Below are 22,853 nucleotides of genomic sequence, written 5' to 3'. Positions count from 1 at the left end.
ATAAAGTATGGAAAATACAAACAAAAAAACCCAAGCTCATAGTCTTTTAGAGAATAATGTCTTTTGAGTGTAACTTTTCTTCCTGAAGGAGGGGGAATGAGCAACATAGAGAAGATGTTCAGGGGTGTGTTTGTCACTTGGGGGCGGAAATCTTTCTGATTGATCTGATTGGCTGAAATTTACATGTCAAATCCGACGAGGCAGCGTTTCTTTCAGAGGCTTTAATAGAAACGAAACGGCGGCTGTAATGTGGATTAAAACGGTGATGAATTCAGTGATTTTCACATGAGAAAAACTTACAAAAACCGCTAACACTAACACGGGTGGCGAACTAGTTTGACAAAAAGAGCCTAAAGTTTTAACTGTGATAGTCAAAGAGTCACACCACGCACTGACCTGCCAGACACACACACATTTGAAGACATATTATTTCCCATAACACACTCCTCTCCTTACAATACAACAGCACTGGATTCAAGTGTGCAGTTTCAGTTATGGGTGTTTTTTTCTGTATTTAACGTTAACACGTACCAGTAAAACATGCATGCTGGGGTGTGTTTTAAAAAGGCAGCGAGCGCAAAACTGAGTTGGTTGTGATTTATTTTTTAAATGTCTTTAGTCATCAATTAGCACCCAAAAATCCATCAAATTCCTCATCTTCTGGTTCTGAAATGAACAGCTGGGCTTCATTTCTATCAAACACGCCGGGTTCCCTTTCGTCTTCGCCAGAGTCCGTCAATGTAACTTGCATTTGTCACAAAACTGGCAGACACCCGGATCCAAATGCAGCAGGTTTATTAGCTCAGCTAAAAGTCCACAAAGCTAAATCAGGGTCAGACAGGCAGGAGTCAATCACGAGCATGGGAGCATCAGAAAAGAGACATGAGTAGTCAGGATCCAGGCGAGATTCGGGGCAGGTTGCAGACAAATGGGGTCAGAGACAAAACAGGGTCAGGAAATCTGAAGATCAGGTCTGGATATAATGCTTGGTAATGCAGGCAGAGTGACACAAACAATACTTTGTACTGAGTGAGGCTCAGTGCAGAGCTTAATTGAACTGTGAGTGAAATGGTGCGCTGGGGTTGTTGAGAGATGTAGTGTGGTTAGAACTCTGGAGACAGTTCCCGATGACCAATGGGGGAAACAGAGCTCTTATTTATTTATGCCCAGGCCCCAAGTACTTCCTCCTCCACGGCTGCCTCCTCTTGTCCTCTGCTCTCTAACACTTTCCTCAGTCGTCAGCTCATCAAAGTTCTCCTTTCATCTTTCCTTCACACTACTAGAAACCTGTCACCACATTTACATCTCTGTCCATCATCCTCACCTGTTGCTCTTCCTTCCATCTTTTTTCTTTGCCTCACCTTAACAGATCTACCTCTCCTTTGAATCCAACCTGTCATTCAAGTCCTCAGACGTCTTTCATTTGGTCTTTGCTTCATTCATCTTATACTGCGTCTGCTGTCTTCTGTCCTCTGTGTCTTACTCTTTCTTAGATAACTATTTCTTCTTAATAGATTCCTTAACTTCTTCCTTCTGCCACTAAGTCTCTTTATCTGCTTTCCTCATTCCAGATGACATACCAAGTACTTTTCTCCCAGTCTCCCTGGTCACTAGACTAACTAGAAGAACATCCTGACCTGTCAAAGCCTTTTTCAACTACTTCCTGAAAACAACACAACACTCTTCAGGATGCTCTTGAATTGGAGTTTGAGTATCAGACAGACTCTCCTCTCCAGTGACCTGGAATAAACTTGCCCAAGGAGGCAGAGGAGTGTGATTCCCCGGTAGTTTGAACACACCCTCTGGTCACCCCTATCTGGTGGTACTGTCCACGACTGCCACGCAACGCTGCAGAGACGTGTCAGCCAAGACACTCCCACAGCATCCAGAGACTTGAGGTACTCAGAGCGGACTCCATGAACTCCCGGAGCCATGGCACTGAGGAGCTCATTGAATATCTCAGTGACTTCAGCTTGGGTGGTGGAAAGCCCCACCTTAAAGTCCTCTGCCCCTGCTTTGTTGAGAGAAGCCATGTCAGCTGGATTGAGGATGTCCTCAAAGTATTCTTTCCACCGCCCGACAAAGTCCCCAGTCGAAGTAAACAGCCCTCCACCTGCACAGAAAATGGTGCCTGCAGAAAACTGCTTTCCCCTCCTGAGGCACTGGACGGTTTGCCAGAATCTCTTCAAGGCCAACCAATAGTCCTTCTCCATGGCCTCGCTGAACTCCTCCCAGGACAATGTTTTTGGGACTTTGGGGTGAGGATTTCCACCACCCATGCTGAAGTAACTGAGGGACAGCTTTAGGAGTCCCAGAAGTCAGAAAAGCTCAGACGAGTAGGTGTCCCTCTTAAGCTTGACAGCATCACTTTTTTCTGGTGTCCACAACAGAGTTTGGGAATTCTCGGCGCGACAGGCGCCAGAGACCTTGTGACCACCGCTCCAAATAGCAGCAGAGAGAATAGAAGTGGAGAACATTGTCCACTCTGACTCCCCAGCGTCCCTCGGTACCTCTTTAATAATAATAATAATAATGGATTAGATCTATCTACACTTTTCCAGACACACAAAGTGCTTACTCTGTTTATCCATTATTCATTCATACCTGATGATGGTAGCTACTGTTGTAGCCACAGCTGCCCCGGGGCAGACTGACTGAGGTGTGGCTGCCCGTTCGTGGCTCCGGCCCCTCTGACCATCACCGGGACATTCATACACATTCACACACCAGTGGAGCCATACTGGAGGCAGGGAGGGTGAAGTTTCTTGCCCAAGGACACAACAACAGTTGGCTTTGGGTAGCGGGGATCGAACCCCAACCCTTCAATAATTGAACGACCTGCTGAGCCGCCTGAGCCACTGCCACCCTTTGTAGCTCTCTCAGATTGTGGGAGCTAAAGACTTCCCTGATGGAGGGTTCAGCCAGACCTTCTCAGACATGACCATTGACGAGTAGTCTTTGGGTAGCGCTCTCTTGATTCCACAGCAGCGCATTCTCAACAGGAACATAAGCAGGATTTTATCAGGCACCAAGGAGTAAAGACTGACCTTTATTGCTCCTTTATTTGAAAACAAGGCTATAAGGGCTTCTGATGGACAAATTTACATGTTACCTGCATTATAAATGAAAGCCTCATTTTTCAAACAGGATGAGCACTGAAGGAGGAAGGAAAAGTAAACATGTGAGCAAATACAAGACTGCAAAAATCTGCAGCCATGAGCATCGATTAAATTGGTAAGGTGCGATGTGGAAAAGAAATTACGAAAATATGATGGGAAAAAGAGAGATGCACTGCCTTGATCCAGCAGGAGATGTGTTTAAGAGTAACACACATGATGTACACACCCATGAAGACACACATAATTTCACACAAACAAAAACAGCCTTCAGATGTGGAATAAGCTATCAGATTCCAGTCTGCTGTCACTCCCCTGCTTTATCCCCCTTGACGCTGTGGCCCTTGTCTTTGTTTGCCACAGACAAGCAGTTGCCCTTTCATCTCCTGAACACAGGCTCAACAAATACAATTGGACAAATAGATTAAGAAATGATCCCGAAGGATTTTCAATACACCTACCATGTCAGCAGTGTTGCATAAGAAATGTTTCTTTTACTTGATGCTCTTTCCACAAACACTATTTGCTATTTGTTAAATATGCAACTCAAACAAAAGCTATGTTTCAAATGAAAAACAACTTTAGGGCTGACCTTCAATAGGGGTGTAATGAACCATTTTAGCAACAATTTGATTAACGATATAATTTATGATGAACAATCCGATTCTCTGATCTACAACGGGGAAAACAAGTATTGAACACGTCAACATTTCTCTCAAAAAACACATTTCTAATCGAGAGATTGACACGAAATTTTCACCAGATGTCGGCATCAACCCAAGTAATGCACACATAGAAAAAAATCCAAACATTTATGTCCATAAATGAAGTTATGTGTAATAAAGTGAAATGGCACAGGTATTAAGTATTGAACACATGAAGAAAAGGAGGGGTAAAAAGGTCTGGCAAGTCAAGAAAGCAGCTGGAGTTTGTCAGTATTCAGAAGGTTAACCTGCCCCCTATTAGTGCAAAGTAATATCAGCTGGTATAGTCCTGATTGATGCCTTTTAAAAAGGTTTCTCACCAGCAAGGTGTTAGACAAGAAGCATTGCATGATGGGTAAAAGAAAATAGCTGTCCAAAGACCTATTCAACCTTATTGTTGCAAAACACACTGAAGGCATTGGTTACAGGCACATTTCTAAACTTCTGAAAGCTCCAGTGAGTACCATTGGGGCCATCATCCGGAAGTGGAAAGAACACGGCATTACCATAAACCTGCCACGGCCAGGTGCTCCTCGCAAGATTTCAGACAGAGGAGTCAGAACAATCATCAGAAGGGTTCTCCAACAGCCCAGGACCACTCGTGGAGGGCTTCAGAAAGACCTGGAATCAGCAGGTACCGTTGTTTCAAAGAAAACAATAAGTAATGCACTCAACCGCCATGGCCTCCATGCACGCACACCACGCAAGACTCCATTTTTGAAGAAGAAGCATGTTGAAGCTCGTTTGGAGTTTGCCACACAACATTTGGATAAACCCATGACATTCTGGGAGAAGATACTCTGGTCAGATGAGACCAAAATTGAACTCTTCGGATGTCATAAGACACAACATGTTTGGAGGAAAAATGGCACCGCACATCACCCCCAAAACACCACACCAACAGTCAAGTTTGGAGGTGGGAGCATCATGGCGTGGGGCTGTTTTTCAGCATGTGGTACTGGTAGACTTCATATCATTGAAGGAATAATGACTGGAGAAAAGTATGGAGACATTCTTGATCAGAATCTGCTGTCATCTGCCAGGCTGCTGAAGATGAAAAGAGGCTGGATCTTTCAGCAAGACAACGATCCCAAGCACACAGCCAAGGTAACACTCAACTGGTTGAAGAAAAAGAAAATAAAGCTGCTAGAATGGCCCAGTCAATCACCAGACTTGAATCCCATTGAAAATCTTTGGAAAGAACTGAAGATCCGGGTTCACAGGAGAGACCCCCGAACCTTGAAGATTTGATGCAGTTTGTGTGGATGAATGGGCCAAAATCACACCTGAGCAATGTATTCCACTGGTTTCTCCATACTGGAGGCGTCTTGAGGCTGTAATCCCCAAAAAAGGTTTTTGCACTAAGTATTAAATAAATTTCAGGGGACATGGACATAAATGTTTGGATTTCTTTCTATGTGTGCATTACTTGGGTTGATGCCGACATCTGGTGAAAATTTCATGTCAATAGCTCGATTAGAAATCTGTTTTTTGAGAGAAATGTTGACGTGTTCAATACTTATTTTCCCCGCTGTAAATGGATCCAGATCATCTTTATCCAAACTTCCAGCAGTGAGACTCAGACAGAAATTCCTGCTACTGAACAGTGAAGTTTTCCAGATTATTGGATTTCTTCCAGATCATCAAGTGGAAATGAAATCTGTGTCCAAACAAACAAATAAACTAGAATGAATGTCAAATCTATTCACATTTTAGTTTCCTAAAGTTCACCACTGTTGTTTTTCCACATCCAAAGAATCCAAAGGGAACATTCTTAGAACATTCTAGACACTGGATGGTCACATGACTTTATTCAAAGTCTGTCCACACATTGGACTGGAATGATGGATGATCAGTTTTTATGACATCACAAGTGCATCACTTCTGTGATGCACTTGTGACCAATGACCAAGTGCATCACTTCTGTGATGCACTTGGTCATTTTTACGTTATAGTGACATAATCCAACATTGCCTTAATCCAAATGGATTTATTTCATTTTGATACGATTTTTAAAAATGGGTATAGTCAGCTTGACTACCAACTTGCCTCAGACAGATCAATCTGTTGGATCATTGGAATATAAATCGATTCATTGATTAAGTCTATTCATCGTTACACTCCAAACTTTCATCCTACTCTCTTTCCACTTTCTCTGTCCAAAGCATGAAACTTTTTTTAAAAAGGGTCCCAGGGACTTATTTTTAGGTTAATGACTTTTAGCCTCTTATTAAAAATGATTTTCTAATTCTAAATTAAACTGATAAAATCAGTTCTCTTACCAGCCTATTTGAGAATTGAGAAATACTTTTAGTTATCAGAGCAAAAGGTCCATATGACCTTTTCTGAAATTTTGCCTACTATGGAACCATGAGATAAGAGTCTTCCCAGATAAGACAGCTGGACATGGGTTTATTGTTTTTCTCAACTGCTGCAGTAAATACATCATCAAAAATAAGAGCATATTCTTCCTTTTAAACTTCCAAATTGCATTTTGTAGGGTATGCAAAAATAAAAACAGTTGCTCTCTTCCTCCATGAATGGAAATTTGTGAGACCCTGCTGGCACTGTCTCAAATCTGCATTTAGATGAAAATATTGCCACAGGCATGACTTCCTTCTGTTTTTTTTTCTTATCTCTCATCGTTTCATATTTGCCTTTGTTGCAGCTCTAAACAAGGCCCACCTGGCTGTGAGACTAAAGTAAAGCAGATAAAATCCTGAGTTAATGCAAGGCAGAAAATGTTCAAGAGAAACACATGTGCTCTGTAAGAGTTTTCCACTGGATTGCATTGGGAAAATCGTTTGACATGCTGTGCTGATCCTTTATGGACCTCCTTTTTTAATGTGGAAGGCGAGTATGGTATGTCGTTAAAAAAGGCCCCAAATGACCTTCACTTCCCGCAATTTCAGAAGACAACTTTCCTTTTCTTGTTTTCTTGGTTCAGAGAGTCCACCTGTCTTCTCTTTAAAAATGCTCCCGTAACATTAAACACAGTTGGAGAGCCAATGCAGTTCCGCACAATGGGTAGTAATGGCATTTTTTTTCTGCAATAGGAATGCAACTTATAACATCACTAATTTTTACTCCTTCTTTCTTAGTTTCTTGTCTTTATTTTTTTAGGATTATTTCTTTTTTTCTTTTAAAAATGTGCTTTGGCATGGATTGGACTATCTATGCCCACCTCCATGTCAGCTGTTGCCACACAGTTTTTTAAAGAGAAGTGATAGATTTTGTTAATGCAAAATAAAGCTTTTTGTGGCACTATCTCTGCACCCTCCATCTGTTTGTCACACAGTCAACAGCAAATAGGCTGTGTTAATAAAAAAGGACTGTGCTACATTTAGAAAACATAAATTTGTCAGGAAAATGTTATACCACTGCTATTTGGCCTATTGATTGTTCTTTCTATCAATCACTGTCCAGTTTGTGTGCAGAAGCGAACACCTCGTACAGTCCAGACTGAAGAAAAACACTTTGTTAACTTAATTTAAATTCCCGAATGACAATTATATTTCTTTTATAAAAACCATCCCAGTGGGGTTTCAATTATGATTAGGAAGCTTATAACCAAAATCCCACAACCTAAATGTCTTAAAGCCATATTTCGTGTTTTCCTGAAGCCTCTGGTTCCAAAATCTCCTTTACATGGGCGTGGCCTTTTTCCAAATTGAGGCTGTAAAGCTTGAACAAAAGTATGACAAAGTGAGCTTGGGGGGCCAACCCCTGCAGTAGTCAGTCACTGCAGGGCAAAGCTGGAAGATAATAATGCTATATGTGCATGAGTGGGCCGCAGTACAGTGCAAGTTGGCAGAAATGTCCTCATAGATTTGACCTCAGGCTATTCACACAAACTTAAAGACGCAAACATAAAAGTTGTCAGGATTTTTGTATTTGCTCTGCTTTTGAATCAAGTGACAAAAAGGCCAGGCTCATTGATTTTAGTTTTATTGTGTTTACATCTATATGGCCTGTAAGGAAGAAGCAAAACAATGAAGAGAGTAGGAGATGGTCAGGCAGGCCACTGGCAGCAGTGAGGGGGTGTGAAATCTATCTTACATTTGCACAAACACATGCAGATACACACAGGCAGCCAGCAGGAGTGTGCACACCGAGGACAGAGAGGGCAAAGAAGGACTGATGAATGTGAATGCTTACACTGAAATAGAAAGATAAAACTGCCAAACAGACACATCGAGGGGGCCGCCAGGGCAACCAGATTCAGGCTTCAGATTGACAAATGATTCCGACTTTCACTGTGTCTGTTAGACAATGACTTGTTTACCGTCAGCACAGCCCTCTCCTCATTAGTGTGAAGGGTTTATGGCCATCAAGTCCATAAAAATACATAATTAAAGGATTAAAAAATCTACATACCGTATTTTCCGGACTATAAGTCGCACCGGAGTATAAGTTGCACCAGCCCAAAAATGCATTATAAAGTAGAAAAAAACACAGATAAGTCGCACTGGACTATAAGTCGCATTTTAACTTTCACAACCTTATATGACACAATCATAGCAGACTGTTTATCTCATAATTTCACAGTAATTTTTCCTCAAACTTATTTATTTATTCCTTTCATGAAGCATCATTGGCCAACTAATACTCTGTTTTCATCCTGTATTTGTAGAAACAGTTTTCACTTTTATTGCATTTCTGAATCTATGAAATCATTGGAAAATAGAATATTATGTTGTTAGCCTTCAAGATCTTACTGTAAAAAAAAGTTTGCTGATTCTCTGAGTCACTTAACATCCTATTAACACTTAACATACCTCACACAACAAATTGACCCAGGAACATCATCTCTGTTCCTCACAAATGAACATAACAGGAGGGTTAACAATGTATTTATTTCAATTTAGTTCTAATATAAGTCGCTGCGGAGTATAAGTCGCACCCCTTGCCAAACTATGAAAAAAAGTGCGACTTATAGTCCGGAAAATACGGTATTTAAAAACATCTGGATAAAAATCACAAAAGTAAAAGAAAAAGGCAAATAATCATTAAAGCCTTAATCATAGCTGCACTTAGTGGTAGAAATGAGCCGTCTGGTGATGTAAGGGCACCGTATGACAGCATCATCCGTCATAAGTCAGAAGTGTGTGTAACTTACTTTAGCCTTACAAATACCTCACAATAAATTTATCACACACATGACAATGCTACGTTCCATTTTCATAACATCCCCTGAGGATGTCACCCTCGCGCTCCCTTTAAGATGTGATCGCTCCTCTCTACGATCCACAGAAACTTAAGGAACTGGAAGGACAAAGGACAACTAAAGCTGGATTGGTAAAATCTCGAAGGTGACATTAAGCCATAAAAAGTTTTTTTTAATTTGAACTAAAAGGATCTCTAGATTAAAAAAACGACAGAAACTCAAAGTGTTTTCAATAAATATTAACTTAAAAAGCCCAGTTTATTGAAAGAGCTCGTCAACTGTTCATTTCAGCTTTCCAAACTGAAAAAGAAATATTTTGTCTTTAATTACATTTTTGCATTTTAACTGCTTCACAGAAGAACATTAAATGCTTAGATTGTCATCAGAGGAGATACGTTCTCATATTTCTCTCAAGATCAAAATACAGTTGATAACCATAGTATTGAATTTAGAAAAAAGAAATTCTTTTAGTGAAAGAAAGTTAAACATTTAGTCACAAAAAGGTCATTTTGTAAAACAGGTTTTCTGTGCGTTTGAATCTCTTTGTTGTGTGTGCTCAGTGAGGTTCTGCTTGATGAGGACTCACCACAGCCGGCAGTCTGAAGCAACAGGAGCGCCAGCAAAGGCTGCAGTCCACACACAGGCGGTGCCCCCTGCATCCTGCAGCACCTGCAAACAGATGGAAAGGTAGGGAGCGTGAGAAGACAAAGAAAACTGACAACACTTTGCCCTTGTCAGGTTCTACATTACAATCGGTAAAAACGTTTATAACGTGCTGCAAAACCACATTCAGCTTGGCTATAAGAAGAATATGCTAATTTAACCATATTTTAATGAGCATTTTGATTATGTAAAGTAAGCAATTTCCTAGTATCTAAAGACTGACTAACTAGAGAAGGAAGCCAGTTTAGTTTTTGTTTCCCTGACAGATGAATACATTTATACATGACGATGCTCTTGGGTTCCTATTGCTATTCAGCCTTTGGGCTTTATCTTTGCGTCAGACATCACAAAATGAAAAAAACAGACAAGCAAGGGCAAATTAAATATCAAGTAGGCATATTTGTAATTATTAGCATTTTTTTACATCCCTTGTATGGGACAATCCCCAAATGTGTAAAACACAAAATCCAGTAGATAGATAGCAAATAGGGTAAGTCAGCACCTGCTTTGGGGCACCAAGTGTAAATAATGAATGGGGGTTCTCTGGAGACCAGACAGGCTGAGGTCTGAGGGAACCGGAGAGGCACAGAGTGTGAAGGATTTGGCTGCATGTGGTGAAGATCATGGACACAGATAGGATCAGTTACCACAGTCTTGGCCTCATTCAGTCAATCTCAAAGGTACTGGCAAGGACAAAGGCTACGACAAAATGTCTATGTTGAGCAGTCAGACAGTGTTTGTAATGAATGCAGAAAATTAACATTTCATTACTGCGGAAAACCAAAAAAAGACAGTAAATTTCTCATATTTTATTTCAAGAGAAATTTGTGTAAAAATGCTGTAAAGGATGATGAATGGCAGGTAATAGAATCACTGCATTGTTAGGTATGGATAAAAGTTTGATGGGCAAACAAAGCTCTGTTCACGTCTGTTTTGAATACTATTGCTGGTATAAAGCAGACACCAGGAAAATCTGGTGTTGTGGTGTCTAAGCTATCAACTAATGTCCAGTCTGCCATCTTCATGAGAATAACTCACAGGAGCTTCTCAGTGACCCCTCTTTTAACAAAGCTTGCTCTTCTAACTCAAACTACATGGCAAATAATCAGGATAGTTTCTGTCATGATTTGGTTTCTGTCTGTCCCCCTTTTTTGGTTATTTCCATGCTAGCTGACCACGGGTCTCCTCCTCCTGTTTTGTCTCCACAGGTTTGCTGAATTACTGGCAGGGACACACCTGCAGCTCATCTCCACTCACCCTGTATTTAAGCCTGGTTTTTTGCCAGTTCTTACCCTACAGTCAGTCAGCTATCAGTTTGTGTTTTTGAGTCCACATTTTTGAAAGCTGTATTCTTGATGTGGCCTGCATTAGCATGTGCAGGTGTTAGCATAACATCGATGTGGGCAGAGGTGCAAAGATGGGGAAGGGGCCTTCTAAGCTTCTCTCTGAGAATGATAATGTAGTTTTACCAATATCAAGCAGAAACTCACCACTGCGCACATATTTGAAGACATTTAAACCCAACAAAGACATGCAAGAACACTGGCTCACAATGTAAAACCACAGTTCAGTCAGGACAGAGTGAAATGTGCACTTTTCATGTCTCCTTGCAAACATGTAGAGATGTCCAGATTGTTAGCAGAACACCTGACAATCATAACAGAGACTAATGCAGGTAAAAAATACCGCTTATCAGGATTCTTATTCTACCTTTTCCGGTGAGTAAGTTGGATCTGGGATCCTTGAGTGGTTTACTGTGGGCAGCCAAATGTCTAGGATAAACAGCACAGGTGAAAGTGTGAATGAAATAGAGCGGATGTCTTTTATCAGCCCGCCCCTAGTATTCAGGACTTGGTGCTGTGCTGCGGTGCAGTAATGGGGGCTCAACTTGATGTTTGGAGATAAATAGAGGAGAAGAAATCCAGGAGATGACATGGTGGTGATTTAGAAGTTTATGAGGAAATTCCAAATACATTAACTGAGTTCAAAAGAAAGTCTGATGCACCGGTCAGATTCTCACAGTCTCAGTAAGTAAACACTCACAATCCAGGAACACAAACTGGATCAACATCCAGAAGCAAAGACTCAGAAAAGTAGTCTTCAACGTGAGGCAGAAAGCCTGATCCAGATCAAATGCTGCAACATGCAGCATAGGAAACTGGTAAAGAAGCAGAACCCAGAACAGGTGAAAGCAATGAGCTTGAGGGATGGAGGGAATATGACAAGTTCAGTGTCAGAAAGCAGAATAGCAATTCGTGTTTATCTGGAATCACAGCACAAAAGGTGGCCACACTGCTGTGTTTTCTGGTGGTGGTGAGTGAGAATAAGCTGCAGCAGAAAGGTGTCCGGTTACACAACAAAATTATGACACAAAGATCCTTTTAGGCTGATGAACTGTCAAACACTTTCCACTCTTGTTACAATATGATTCTATTCTACATTTTTAACTCTTCTGCAAACAAATACGACTGTGTAATGCCTTTCTCGTCCTTCCTTTCATTCATATCGTCATGATAGTTTCCCACCACAATGAACTATTGAGAAGGCTCATTAATCACTCTGGCTTCTGTCAGTCCCTCCATCACCAAACTGCTGTTGTTCCTGCGGCTCACATGGGCCCACATCCATCCACACAACAGTGCGTACTTCACAGAGGTCCCAGCAGTGTCTATGAATCTGCCTTAAGAGTGAAAAATGAAGGGAGCCATAAGGTGATAAAGGGCTGTTTTCTTTTCACAAGGATAGGACCACAGTTTAACCAAGCCAGCTGTCACACTATTACAAACGGCCTCAGTGCTTCACATTTTCACCACAAAGAGCATAGCTCTGTGTTTGCATCTGTCACTGGGAGTTGTTTTAAACGAATTTATTTTTTGATAAGGTGCTAGAACTGCTTAAACGTGTAAGAAATAATGATGACTGAGGCAACAGCGACAAGGAACACAAGGATAGGAGCGCTATCCTTATTTTAAGGACAAGTATATTTCCTTAATATTTGAGGCAGCTTTCAGAGCAGGATAGTTGTCGCAAACTGAGGTTGGTTTAATGAAAAATATTGAATCTAAAGCTTTAACTGGTTCCCACTGCTTTTAATGGATGAGAGGGAACCAGACTGCTTGTTTAGGGGGAGTACTAAACGTTCATCCAAGTGACGTTTTGAAGCTGATCGTAGCATCTGGTTATAAGCCTTCCCTCCTCAAACATTTCACCTCCTATCCAAGTAGCTTTATCAGTCTGCTATATCGTTTAGTCATGAAGACGCACACTAAGAGATACAAAACTGCAGAAAGAAAGAAAATGTAAAACAAAGCTCACGCCAACCACTTTTTCTTTGACTGAGTGTTTAAGTGGAACATTTATAGCAATTCGTGTTTATCTGCAATCACAGCACAAAAGGTGGCCACACTGCTGTGTTTTCTGGTGGTGGAGAGTGAGAATAAGCTGCAGGGCTGCCCCAACAATACAGATATCCAACTATACACTATAGGCAACAGGCCCAAGGGGTTCAGTTAAGGTAAGAAAAGATTCCTATTACTTCGTCTTAAACATATTGTCCTCCTCTGGAAGGGCAGAAAAATGAGCCCATGCTGCATCAGAATAAAATCGGGCAAGTGAGAGAATCCAAACAAGGAGGAGAAAGGCAGTGTATGGAGAAAATAAAAAGAAGTAGAAATAGAGAGGAAGGGACAGCGCAATACTCTCATGGAAACGGAGATGACAGAAAGCTCTTTACGCTCAGGAAGGGTGGCCAGGCAATTTTCAAATGTCTGTGTCTTTTCGTTTGCTGTGCAGCAAAACCACTTTACACGGCGGCAGATGCTAAACTAGTTTGGGCCACATCAAGGTCCCCTTGGCTTTCTACATGTCTTCACCTTGAATATAATGATGCAGAGGTGAGGGAAAAAACCCTCCTCTTCCTTGAATTCAAAGCATTGAAAAAGACAATGCTAACTTCAGTGACTCATTTGAAAAGAAGGAAAGAAAAAACTGTTAGCTTTTTCCAGCATGCAATGCAGAGACTAATAATTTTTCAACAGAATACGTTAAATTGTTGTTTTGTTTTTAAGGGAAAATATGGAGGATTCTTGTTACTCTAAAGGCTTTTTTTCTGTATCATTTTCAGTACAGTCTGTAAATCGCCTTGAAAAAGAGGTTTTGAATCTCAATGGAACTCCCTGGTTTAATAAAGGCAAAAAAATAAGTAGAATAAAAACTCAAAATGTATGGGTATAATAAGAATAATTAAAAATGATGCCGTCACATCAGTTATGTCTGCATTATTTTGTTCTCAGATAGATAGAGAGATAGAGAGATATAGATATAGATTTCTATAGATATATATAGATACAGATATCTATATCTATATAAATATAGATATTTCATATTGGAATGTAGTATGGTCACGGTGAGAAACCGTCACGAAAGCTCCTCACCGTACATGGAGGGTTCCATCAAATCCAGCATTCTGAGCCTGTATGCTAGCCGCAAGGAAGGAGGCCGAGGACTAGTGAGCGTGGAAGCCATGTGGTGTTTGCAAATCGTTATACAATATGAGGAAATCTTAGGAAATTGTGCCCTATTAATTCTCATTATTGGGAGGCTTTTGTAACTTCTCTGCAACATTGATATTTAAGTATCCTTTGTACCCCTGGTGGGGCATAGGCCATCAACAAAGTCCCCATCTTCTTCTTACTGTCAGAGGATAGTTAACCCAAAACCCTCAGCCTGTCAGTGTGAGGGAAGCAAGGATTGTTTGCACTGCAGTTCAACAGCATGATGCATTCATCTCAAAGACAGAAACAAAACCGGATTTTGTGAAGACGGTGCAATTTATGTCACAAAGTGGTCACAAAACTGACACAATTGGGACCTCATGGGGAACACATCCTCTCATGAATTTCTGACTTAGTGTGTTAAATCCATTTACTTTAATTAGAATTTGAATGTTTTAAAAATGTCGTTTTATATCACAAAGCAGGTTTATTTGTTGCATGTGTGTGGCCCTCCTGGTGATTTTTAGGACATAAAAAGGAAAACATTTGTCTGAATATAAAGAAAAGTTGCTAAATGACCATTTTTGCATTCATTACATCTCAGTTGTAATTGTCTTTATTTTCCCTCTCACATCCAGAACGCTGCTACTCAGGTTCTGATTGGACCATGTCACCCCATCTTGGCTGCCCTTCGCTGGCTGCCTGTGAATTTTAGAGTTCATTTAACAGGATTTGATTTGTTTTCAAATCTTTAAATTATCGTGCACCGCCGTCCCTCTCTGAGCTTCTGTGTCCCTACCCCCCCACTCGGTGCCTCAGATCAGCTGATCAACTTCTCCTGGGGGGAAGGAGTGTTTTCAGTCAGTGCACTGAAGCTGTGGAACGTGTTAGTGCTGAGCATTCGCAGAAATCCTCACTGTTCATTTTAAAAAGACTCCTCAAAACCTGCTTTTATACCATGCTTTTGACACAGCAGACTCTGCTGGTGTGTTTTTTTATTGTTTTGCTCTGGCTTTTTACTGTAGGGCATTTGGCACATTGGTTCTTAAATTTATAAATGGACATTCTTATTGTAAAGTGAGATAAATATCTAAAAAGTATTTATAAGCGATGTCCACATCTTTCTCTCTGTACACAGAGTTCCAGTTTTGACTGGATAAGTCATTAAGAGAATTCATAGTTTTTACATTTCTTAACCTTTTATAGAATGTTTTTTCATACATTTTTTTTAGTCTTCAAATTGATGTCAAATAGTGTAAAAACTGGTAAATGATCAGTTATGTCCCATTTCCTTAGTCCACTCAAATGCATGTATTCTTCATTTTTTGATTTATTGATTTATTTCAAGCATTGTAGTCAAAGCAACAAAGAATGTTCACAGATTTATCAAACTTATTACCGAAATTATTAAATGCATAAATTAAAACAACTGAAAATAAAACAAAAAAAGAAATTTAAATCACATTTGCTTAAATAACTATAATGATCATTAACTAAAGTCTAGAAGAGCTTGATTTACTGCTTGGAAAGGAGTGGAAATTATTTGTAAATATATAAGAGTAGCAGTACTCTGAGTCGGGTTTTGGTTGGATATAAAGTCATACCATTCATTTGGTTGCTTTATGTTTGCTGGGGTTTATCAGATCGATATTGAAAATCTCCACAGATGTATAACATTTTTTTTATTTTGGGGTAGAGAGGTAAACATCTTTTCAATCCAGTCACTGAACACTTCTAAGCTTGACCCTGGTGACCTATAAACGCAGCTTATAATGATATTTTTCTCTAAATCGTTACATATTTCAATTGTAAGAAATTCCACTATTCCATCAACTGCAACTGATGTTTTATCAAATACTGTAAACTTCATAATTATTTGCATAATTACTCCACCTTTTTTGTTTACTCTGTTCACATAATTAAGTTCATGGTTTTTCAATTCAAAGTCAGCGTCCTTGTCGCAGCTGAAGCAATAGATTAGTTTCATGTATTAAGCCAACATGAAGGACTCTTATTAACTCTGTTCATAATGAGCATAAAGTTATAAACACAAAGCAGCAACTCCAGTTTTCCCTCCTTTACAAGTAATGTTTGCTTCCTTCTTCTACCTTTTCTCCTTTGTCACTATACCATGCAATGTGAGAATTAAGAATAACAGGTATATTTTAAAAAATAATGGTTGTTCATTATACATCCTCAGCTTCTGATTGTTGAGGAACAATACTGCAGAGTTTTAATGCAATGAATCACATAACTCTTAAGCCTCCATATGCATGTATTTTCTTTTTATCGCTTCTCATTGTTATGATGGCATTCAAATCCCTCTCTCAAGGTTCAAACTGTCATAGAAAAATAAGTCCAAGATTATAGAATGAAAACAAAGACAATATTTGCAACCTGGACACATTCTGTACAGGAGACATGGCCCAGAGCAGATAAAATGACAGGAATAACAATTGTCTACAACCAATCAGAAAGCAGAACACAATGCACAGTTAAAAATAACAAAAATTAAAAAGTGTCAAACCTGCACTATAAAAGTGACGAATGGTGAACAGAAAAAACCCGGAATCCACAAGCTTTATTGATTCTTGGACACATTCATTTGTCAAAATCAGAAGTGAGAAGACCAGCTTCTACTCATTCATCTAATGCCTACTCTTGCCCTGGTCCTGTCTGTCAGAGGGCGAGTTTACCTGCTGGGGCTTTAACGCCTCCAATGTCCTATAGAGTGACAACCGATGCCAGGAGGTGAAACCCTGAGCATGCAGAGAGCTGCCTCCCACGTCCTGCACATAAATCACAATGGACAGAAAACACAAACGGACTCTTCACAAAGGCCTGGACTTCTGTTTAGAGGCTCTGGATGGTTCTAGGTTGTTCTGGCAATATCCCAGGGATTCAGTCAGCCGGCTTTACTTTACCAATTCATTTTATTGGCTTTTCTATGTTTACTTCTGGCAGCAAAGTTTAAAGGTTTACTCAGATATCTTGAAGCTGTCTGTCCCATGGAGTGGGACTGGGATGGATAGTTTTGTAGGGTTGAGATGTAACTTTTCATGTGAGAAACTGGGATTGTTGCAACAGGCTTACTCCTAAAAAAAGTCATAAGTCTGTTAAAGATGTACAAGATTTCATTTTAAAATAAAGGTTTAAAAGGATTATCTTCTTTCTTATTTGGATCCCTTCATTTCATGGACTTACTTAGAAACCCATGAAATGAAGGGATTGTGTTTAAAAAATGCTTTAGTTTTTCACATTTTTATGCAATCATTTTGTTCAACCCATGGAATAAAAGCTGAAAGTCTGCACTTCAATGGCATCTGAGTTGTTTTATTTAAAATTCACTGTGGTAATGTACAGAAAATAAATTAGAAAGAATGTGTCTCTGTCCAAATATTTATGGTCCTGACTGTAGCTGTGCTACTTTCCAGTGTTACTTTCACCCTATAGTCTCCACAGTGGAATTCTGAAGTCTGATGGATCTGGGAACAAAGGAAGATCTCAGCCTCTGTGTGAGACTCTTTGGAGAGAGCAGCCTGTTGCTGTAAGAGCTCTTTGGTTTTGAAAGGGCGGAGTTCAGAGGGTGGTTCCTGTTGCTCATCCATGCCTAACAACTGCAGTGTAAAATTTGAAACAAGTTTAGGGCAAGAAATTTAAAAGTTTGCTGAAAGCATATGAGGGTTCCTGTGTGGACAGAGCAGGTTTAATTTGTGACACGCTGGACTGATTTGATTAAGGGATAATGCCCGACGAGGTGTCCAGTGCTAGAATTTAAACGGACGACCCAGATGGCTGATGGTTGCTTCCAGGAAGTCCTTTAATTTCTCATATTGCACATTTCGAAAGCCATTATCCCTCTTATACCATGGTCCCTTACTTGAATAAATATTCAATTAATTTTTAGTAGCCAAACGGTCTTTTCGACCGTCTTGCTGTTGTGATAAACTGTGGAATAAGGGCCTATGTTGTTGTTCTTTTTTTAATGTTAATCGGAATACCCACAAGTATTCAGACCAGCGCACTGATAAGGAACATTTAAGCTTTTTTAGGTGTGGATGATCACTGTGGATTATCACTTTTGATCCACACCCTGCAGCCAATCAGAATCGAGTATTCACCCGGACAATATCAAATTGGATTTAAACAGGAAAAACATTTGTAGAAACTCCTGATTAAAACAGAATTTTTTTCCAATTAAGACAATAGATTGACTATTCTGGCTTTTTCATGCTTTTGGTTTTGTCCACCCTGAAGTGTTGGTTATATTAACCAAACTTTTCTTTTTCTCTACATTAACCTGTTATTCTGTTGTTTCACTCCTTTTCTTCCTCTTTTGTCATGTATAGGATTGTGGCATAGTATAGCCCTGTTATCTATCTTGTTTTTCCCATAATCCCCACCGTTTATCTCTGTCAGAGTTTAGGTCCATGCTTTCAGTGACTGTGTGATCCTCTCTTTGCTGTCTCACACACTGTAGAAAACTGCATAGAAATGATCTATGAGGACACCTCAATGACGTATACGATGTTGTTAGAAGTCAGAACTCTGTCTGCCCCTCTGGTCACCACTGAGAACCATCTCCAGAGTTCTAACCACACTTCCTGGATGCTGCACACCTGCGTTCACTCAATCGACTGTGGCATGCTTGGGCACTGCACTGGGCTCAATGCAAAGTATTATTTGTGCCCCACTGCCTTCCTTACTGAGAATCATATCTGGCCCTGATCTTCTGTCTCCTGACACGCCTGAACCTGATTCAGTTTTGTGGACTTTAATAATAAACCTGCTGCACTTGGATCCAGCCGTCTGCCTGTTCTTGTGACAGATGTGACATCAGCGATGATTGTAGTGAGCTGTGGAACCACACGTCTAGCTTTAAAATGACAGGAAGCAGTTTCTTCCATATACAGGAAATGTTTCCACTCATCTCCTTTTTTAGTTTTTTAAGAAACTCTTGAATCAGAACACATATTCTTGAACATTTACCTTTCATTAACTGTTGCTACTTACAGATACAAATGTGATATTTGATTCAAACTCCAGTGATACTTTCTTCTACACTTGATCACATTTAATTGTTAGTTGACTTTTTTTATAATGGCAGTAAATGGGTCTTGCCTGTGCCTCACTCTTAAGACCCTGCAGGTGTCAGCTCTCACCTCCAATTCAACAACTAATAGCTAAATTGGAACAATTAACCATTCTGACTGATGGTGTTAACCTCCACCTCGTCCACCTGGACTCTTGGCAGTGTCAGCCAAGTTGTTGATTCATATGAAGTTCTTCCCCAAAGCACACATTTTATTTCTAATACATCTGCAGCTGCCCAAAAGCAGCTTATCCGCACTCACTGACAAATGTGCAGACTATAACAAACAGCAAGGGTATGACAGGCTGTGGGATTGAGGCACAGATGAAAGAAGAACGTGTTCTTGCTGTTTTGCACAGAACTGGCTCAACATTTGAATTTGACAAGCTGCAGTAACACCTCCTCTGGTGTCCTCTGACCTCTCTTCTGGCTCATTTGCCTTCATCTCTCATGCACCTGCAGCAGTTTGTCAGCTTGCTTTGGATAATTACGGATCTCATCATGACCACACACAGCCAACGGCTCTCAGTGATTCCATTCTTACTGCGATTTGGCTGGCATGATTTGGGAATTCTGAGAGGTAGCATGTATGGAATAAGCGCCCCCTTGTTGGACTAAAGACGTGCTTTCTAATTGTCAATGAAAAAAGCATCCATTGTTTCATCTTTAAAATGCAGTGACGTGTTGACATTTTTGCTTTTGTACAAGTGTTCAGCCCATACTCTCTCCGCCTGGTGTCATGCCTGATTATCTGCTTTTGTCCATGGAGTCTTGATAAATGTTCTCCTGTCACTGGAGCCAACAGCTCCAGCAATAGATGGTCCCATCCTCACCCTGGCTCTCCTCCTCTAAATGAAGAAGTGAGACCATATTTGAGTGTAAATGTGTCTCACTTGCTCAGCTTGATGAACGGTCTATCTGTAAAATGAGGTTACAGCCTCTGTAGGAGTTCCCTTAAAGACACACTCTGAAGAAATGTGGTTTTTGGTGTTTTCATATCTTCTTATAGCATTTTTCTGATGATGAAGGACATATATTAAGAAAATTGAGATTAAAACTGTGTTTCTATTTCGTAATTCAAACTGCTGTGAATCTGGAACGGATAAAAAAATGCTGTTTAAAAAATAGCTTATTTGTGACAGAAAATACGCTGTGTGTCTTTGTTTTCCTCATCTAAGCTGGAATGTGGATCAAAATTGTACAGATGGATAGATTTGATATTGCTTGGCATTTTTGTTGCACCTGTAATGCTAGGTTGGGGTTGAGAGGGGCTGTAAGCTAGTGGGAAATGGCTGATTCCAAATGCAGCAGGTTTATTAGCTCAGCTAAAAGTCCACAAAGCTAAATCAGGGTCAGACAGGCAGGAGTCAATCACAACGAGCATGGGAGCATCAGAGAAGAGACATGAGTAGTCAGGATCCAGGCGAGATTCGGGGCAGGTTGCAGACAAACGGAGTCAGAGACAAAACAGGGTCAGGAAATCTGAAGATCAGGTCTGGATATAATGCTTGGTAATGCAGGCAGAGTGACACAAACAATACTTTGCACTGAGTGAGGCTCAGTGCAGAGCTTAAGTGAACTTTGGTTAATTGGTCCCTTACCCAACTGGGCGCTGGGGTTGATGGGAGATGTAGTGCGTTCAGAAATCTGGGGACGGCTCCTGCCGGTGACCAGAGGGGGGGACAAAGCTCTGACTTCTCACAGAGAAACAGAGACCTCTCAGTAACTGGGAGGGGAGGGGGGAGGGTTGCTCTGCAACAGCAGTCCCGCCCACAACACAGAAGTGAATTTCTAATAAACTCCTGCAGCTCTACAGAAGCTATGTCCTGGAAAACAACACAGGTTTTTAATTTTGGCTAAAAACAGCATCATCATAATTAAAAGACTGGAAACACTTTGACAACAGATCAGAAGATGATCAGAGTGGGACTCTAACATTTTAAATGTTAATCATTGTTCTCCACTTTACACATAATGACAAGTTTATTTGCTCTAGAAAAATGGGATCAAAGGGAGAAGAACTCAAATATCGTGCCTCTGAGGGTAAATCACTCCTCTTGCAGTTTCCCACATCACACAGGAAGCAGAAAATCTGGTTCAAATCATCAGAGTCACTTTGGCACAGCACTAAGAGGGATATACTACACATTGTAAATGAAATCTCCTTTTTGGAATTATTGACAAGCATTTTTGCCTTTCCTTTAATTATTGTAAGGCCTGATCTGGTTCTATTATTGACACAAACGTTCACTTCAATGAATTAATGCCAAACTTGCTTCCTTTGCTATTTATTCAATAAAAATAATTTTGTTCCACATGACAGTGAAAAACAAAGACTAACTTAGCAAAAGATGCTGACAAAAGCGATGTTTCTTCTTCGGTTTCTGTAAGTCAATTACAAATGTTCCAACTAGTGTCTTTCTAATCTTTTTGATGTAAAACGGAAAAAACACATCTGAATAGTCAGAAATATAGACCAAAATAATTATAAGGTGGCTCAAATGTTAAGTTTAAAACGCAAACTTTCTTTTTGTGATAAAAGAATGGCACTAGCAATGTACTGATAAATAATAAAGACATCCAGCCCATGTCTTACTGAGCTTATTTTTCTCTTCCTGCTGGAGTCCAACGCTCTTTCTATTCCTCCCATGTCATTCCAAAGGTTTCCTTGCCCCGTTGTCCCCGCTGAGCATCCGTGCCTGCATTTTCCTTCTTGGGCACTTTTTCTGCCCTCCCACTCTGAAAATGAATTTGATAAACTGGTCTTTGAGTGTGATGGATAGGATCCTTCCTGCCCTGATGCTGCGTTTGCGGTTGGATACACCAACGACCCATTTGGCCAGTGGAGGTTAGTGTGTCTATCCCTACTGTCTGTGGACGGTATTAAAGATGTCTGCCTGTTCAGATATTTGATAGTTGGGATCGGAGGATTTGTGATTTATCTGACAGTTGTGAAGCTTCTTAACGCGAGAGGTGAGCTGTGGAGCTTTGTGGAGAGACACATCAGGCGGCTTAGACTCAGACTTTTAGACTTTTTTGTTCTAGAGGTTCCGTTTTTCTTCACCTACTGTCGGCTTGTAATACTTGTGGCTGTTTTCCCGTCACTGTCTGCCATAAGAATTTGCCTTTCAGGGATGAATAAATTATTCAAACATATCCACCATCCAATTACTGTAATTGACTTGTTGATAAGATTTGTTTCATTGGTGGACCTATTCAAGGTGACATTTACATTATAGTATAAGAGAAGAAACCTCTTTAAAAAAACGTTGTTTTCCAATTTTTGGAGATTGATACTGAATAATTTATGTGTCTTCATTGTTCAATCAAAAAGTGTTTTACACTCTTTTTTTTTAATATCATTGAATGTTTGTTCCCATTCTGTTGATACATATTTTTGATATTTAAACTAATTTAATAACAATAAAAATATGCCCAAAGAATTACCAGATCAAAAATCTCTCCATTTGTGTAATCCTTACAAACAACAATTACAGCTAAGAATAAGCACATTTTAGCTCATTTCCTCTCAAAACTTCACCCCAGTTAATATCTGTTTTATGTCAAACTAATAATTAAAAAAGTACTTTTTTTGGACGCTTTTTATTTATTTATCTG

At 40.1% G+C, this 22,853-nt stretch overlaps 1 protein-coding gene across 1 annotated transcript in view; it reads right to left on the bottom strand.

The window, feature by feature from the left end:
• Nucleotides 1-22,853, bottom strand: part of ncan (neurocan) — a 132,727-nt gene that overhangs the window by 99,406 nt on the left and 10,468 nt on the right. Inside the window, exon 2 of the mRNA XM_011473587.3 lies at nucleotides 9,574-9,656. Within this exon, the coding sequence (XP_011471889.1) occupies nucleotides 9,574-9,646 (73 nt within the window). The 5' untranslated portion in view covers nucleotides 9,647-9,656. The remainder of the gene's footprint in view (nucleotides 1-9,573; nucleotides 9,657-22,853) is intronic.

Source organism: Oryzias latipes, chromosome 4, assembly GCF_002234675.1.
Source record: "Oryzias latipes chromosome 4, ASM223467v1".
Classification (NCBI taxonomy): Eukaryota; Metazoa; Chordata; class Actinopteri; order Beloniformes; family Adrianichthyidae; genus Oryzias; species Oryzias latipes.
Note: the sequence above shows the minus strand (reverse complement) of the source record. Positions and strands in the feature narration are given on the sequence as shown.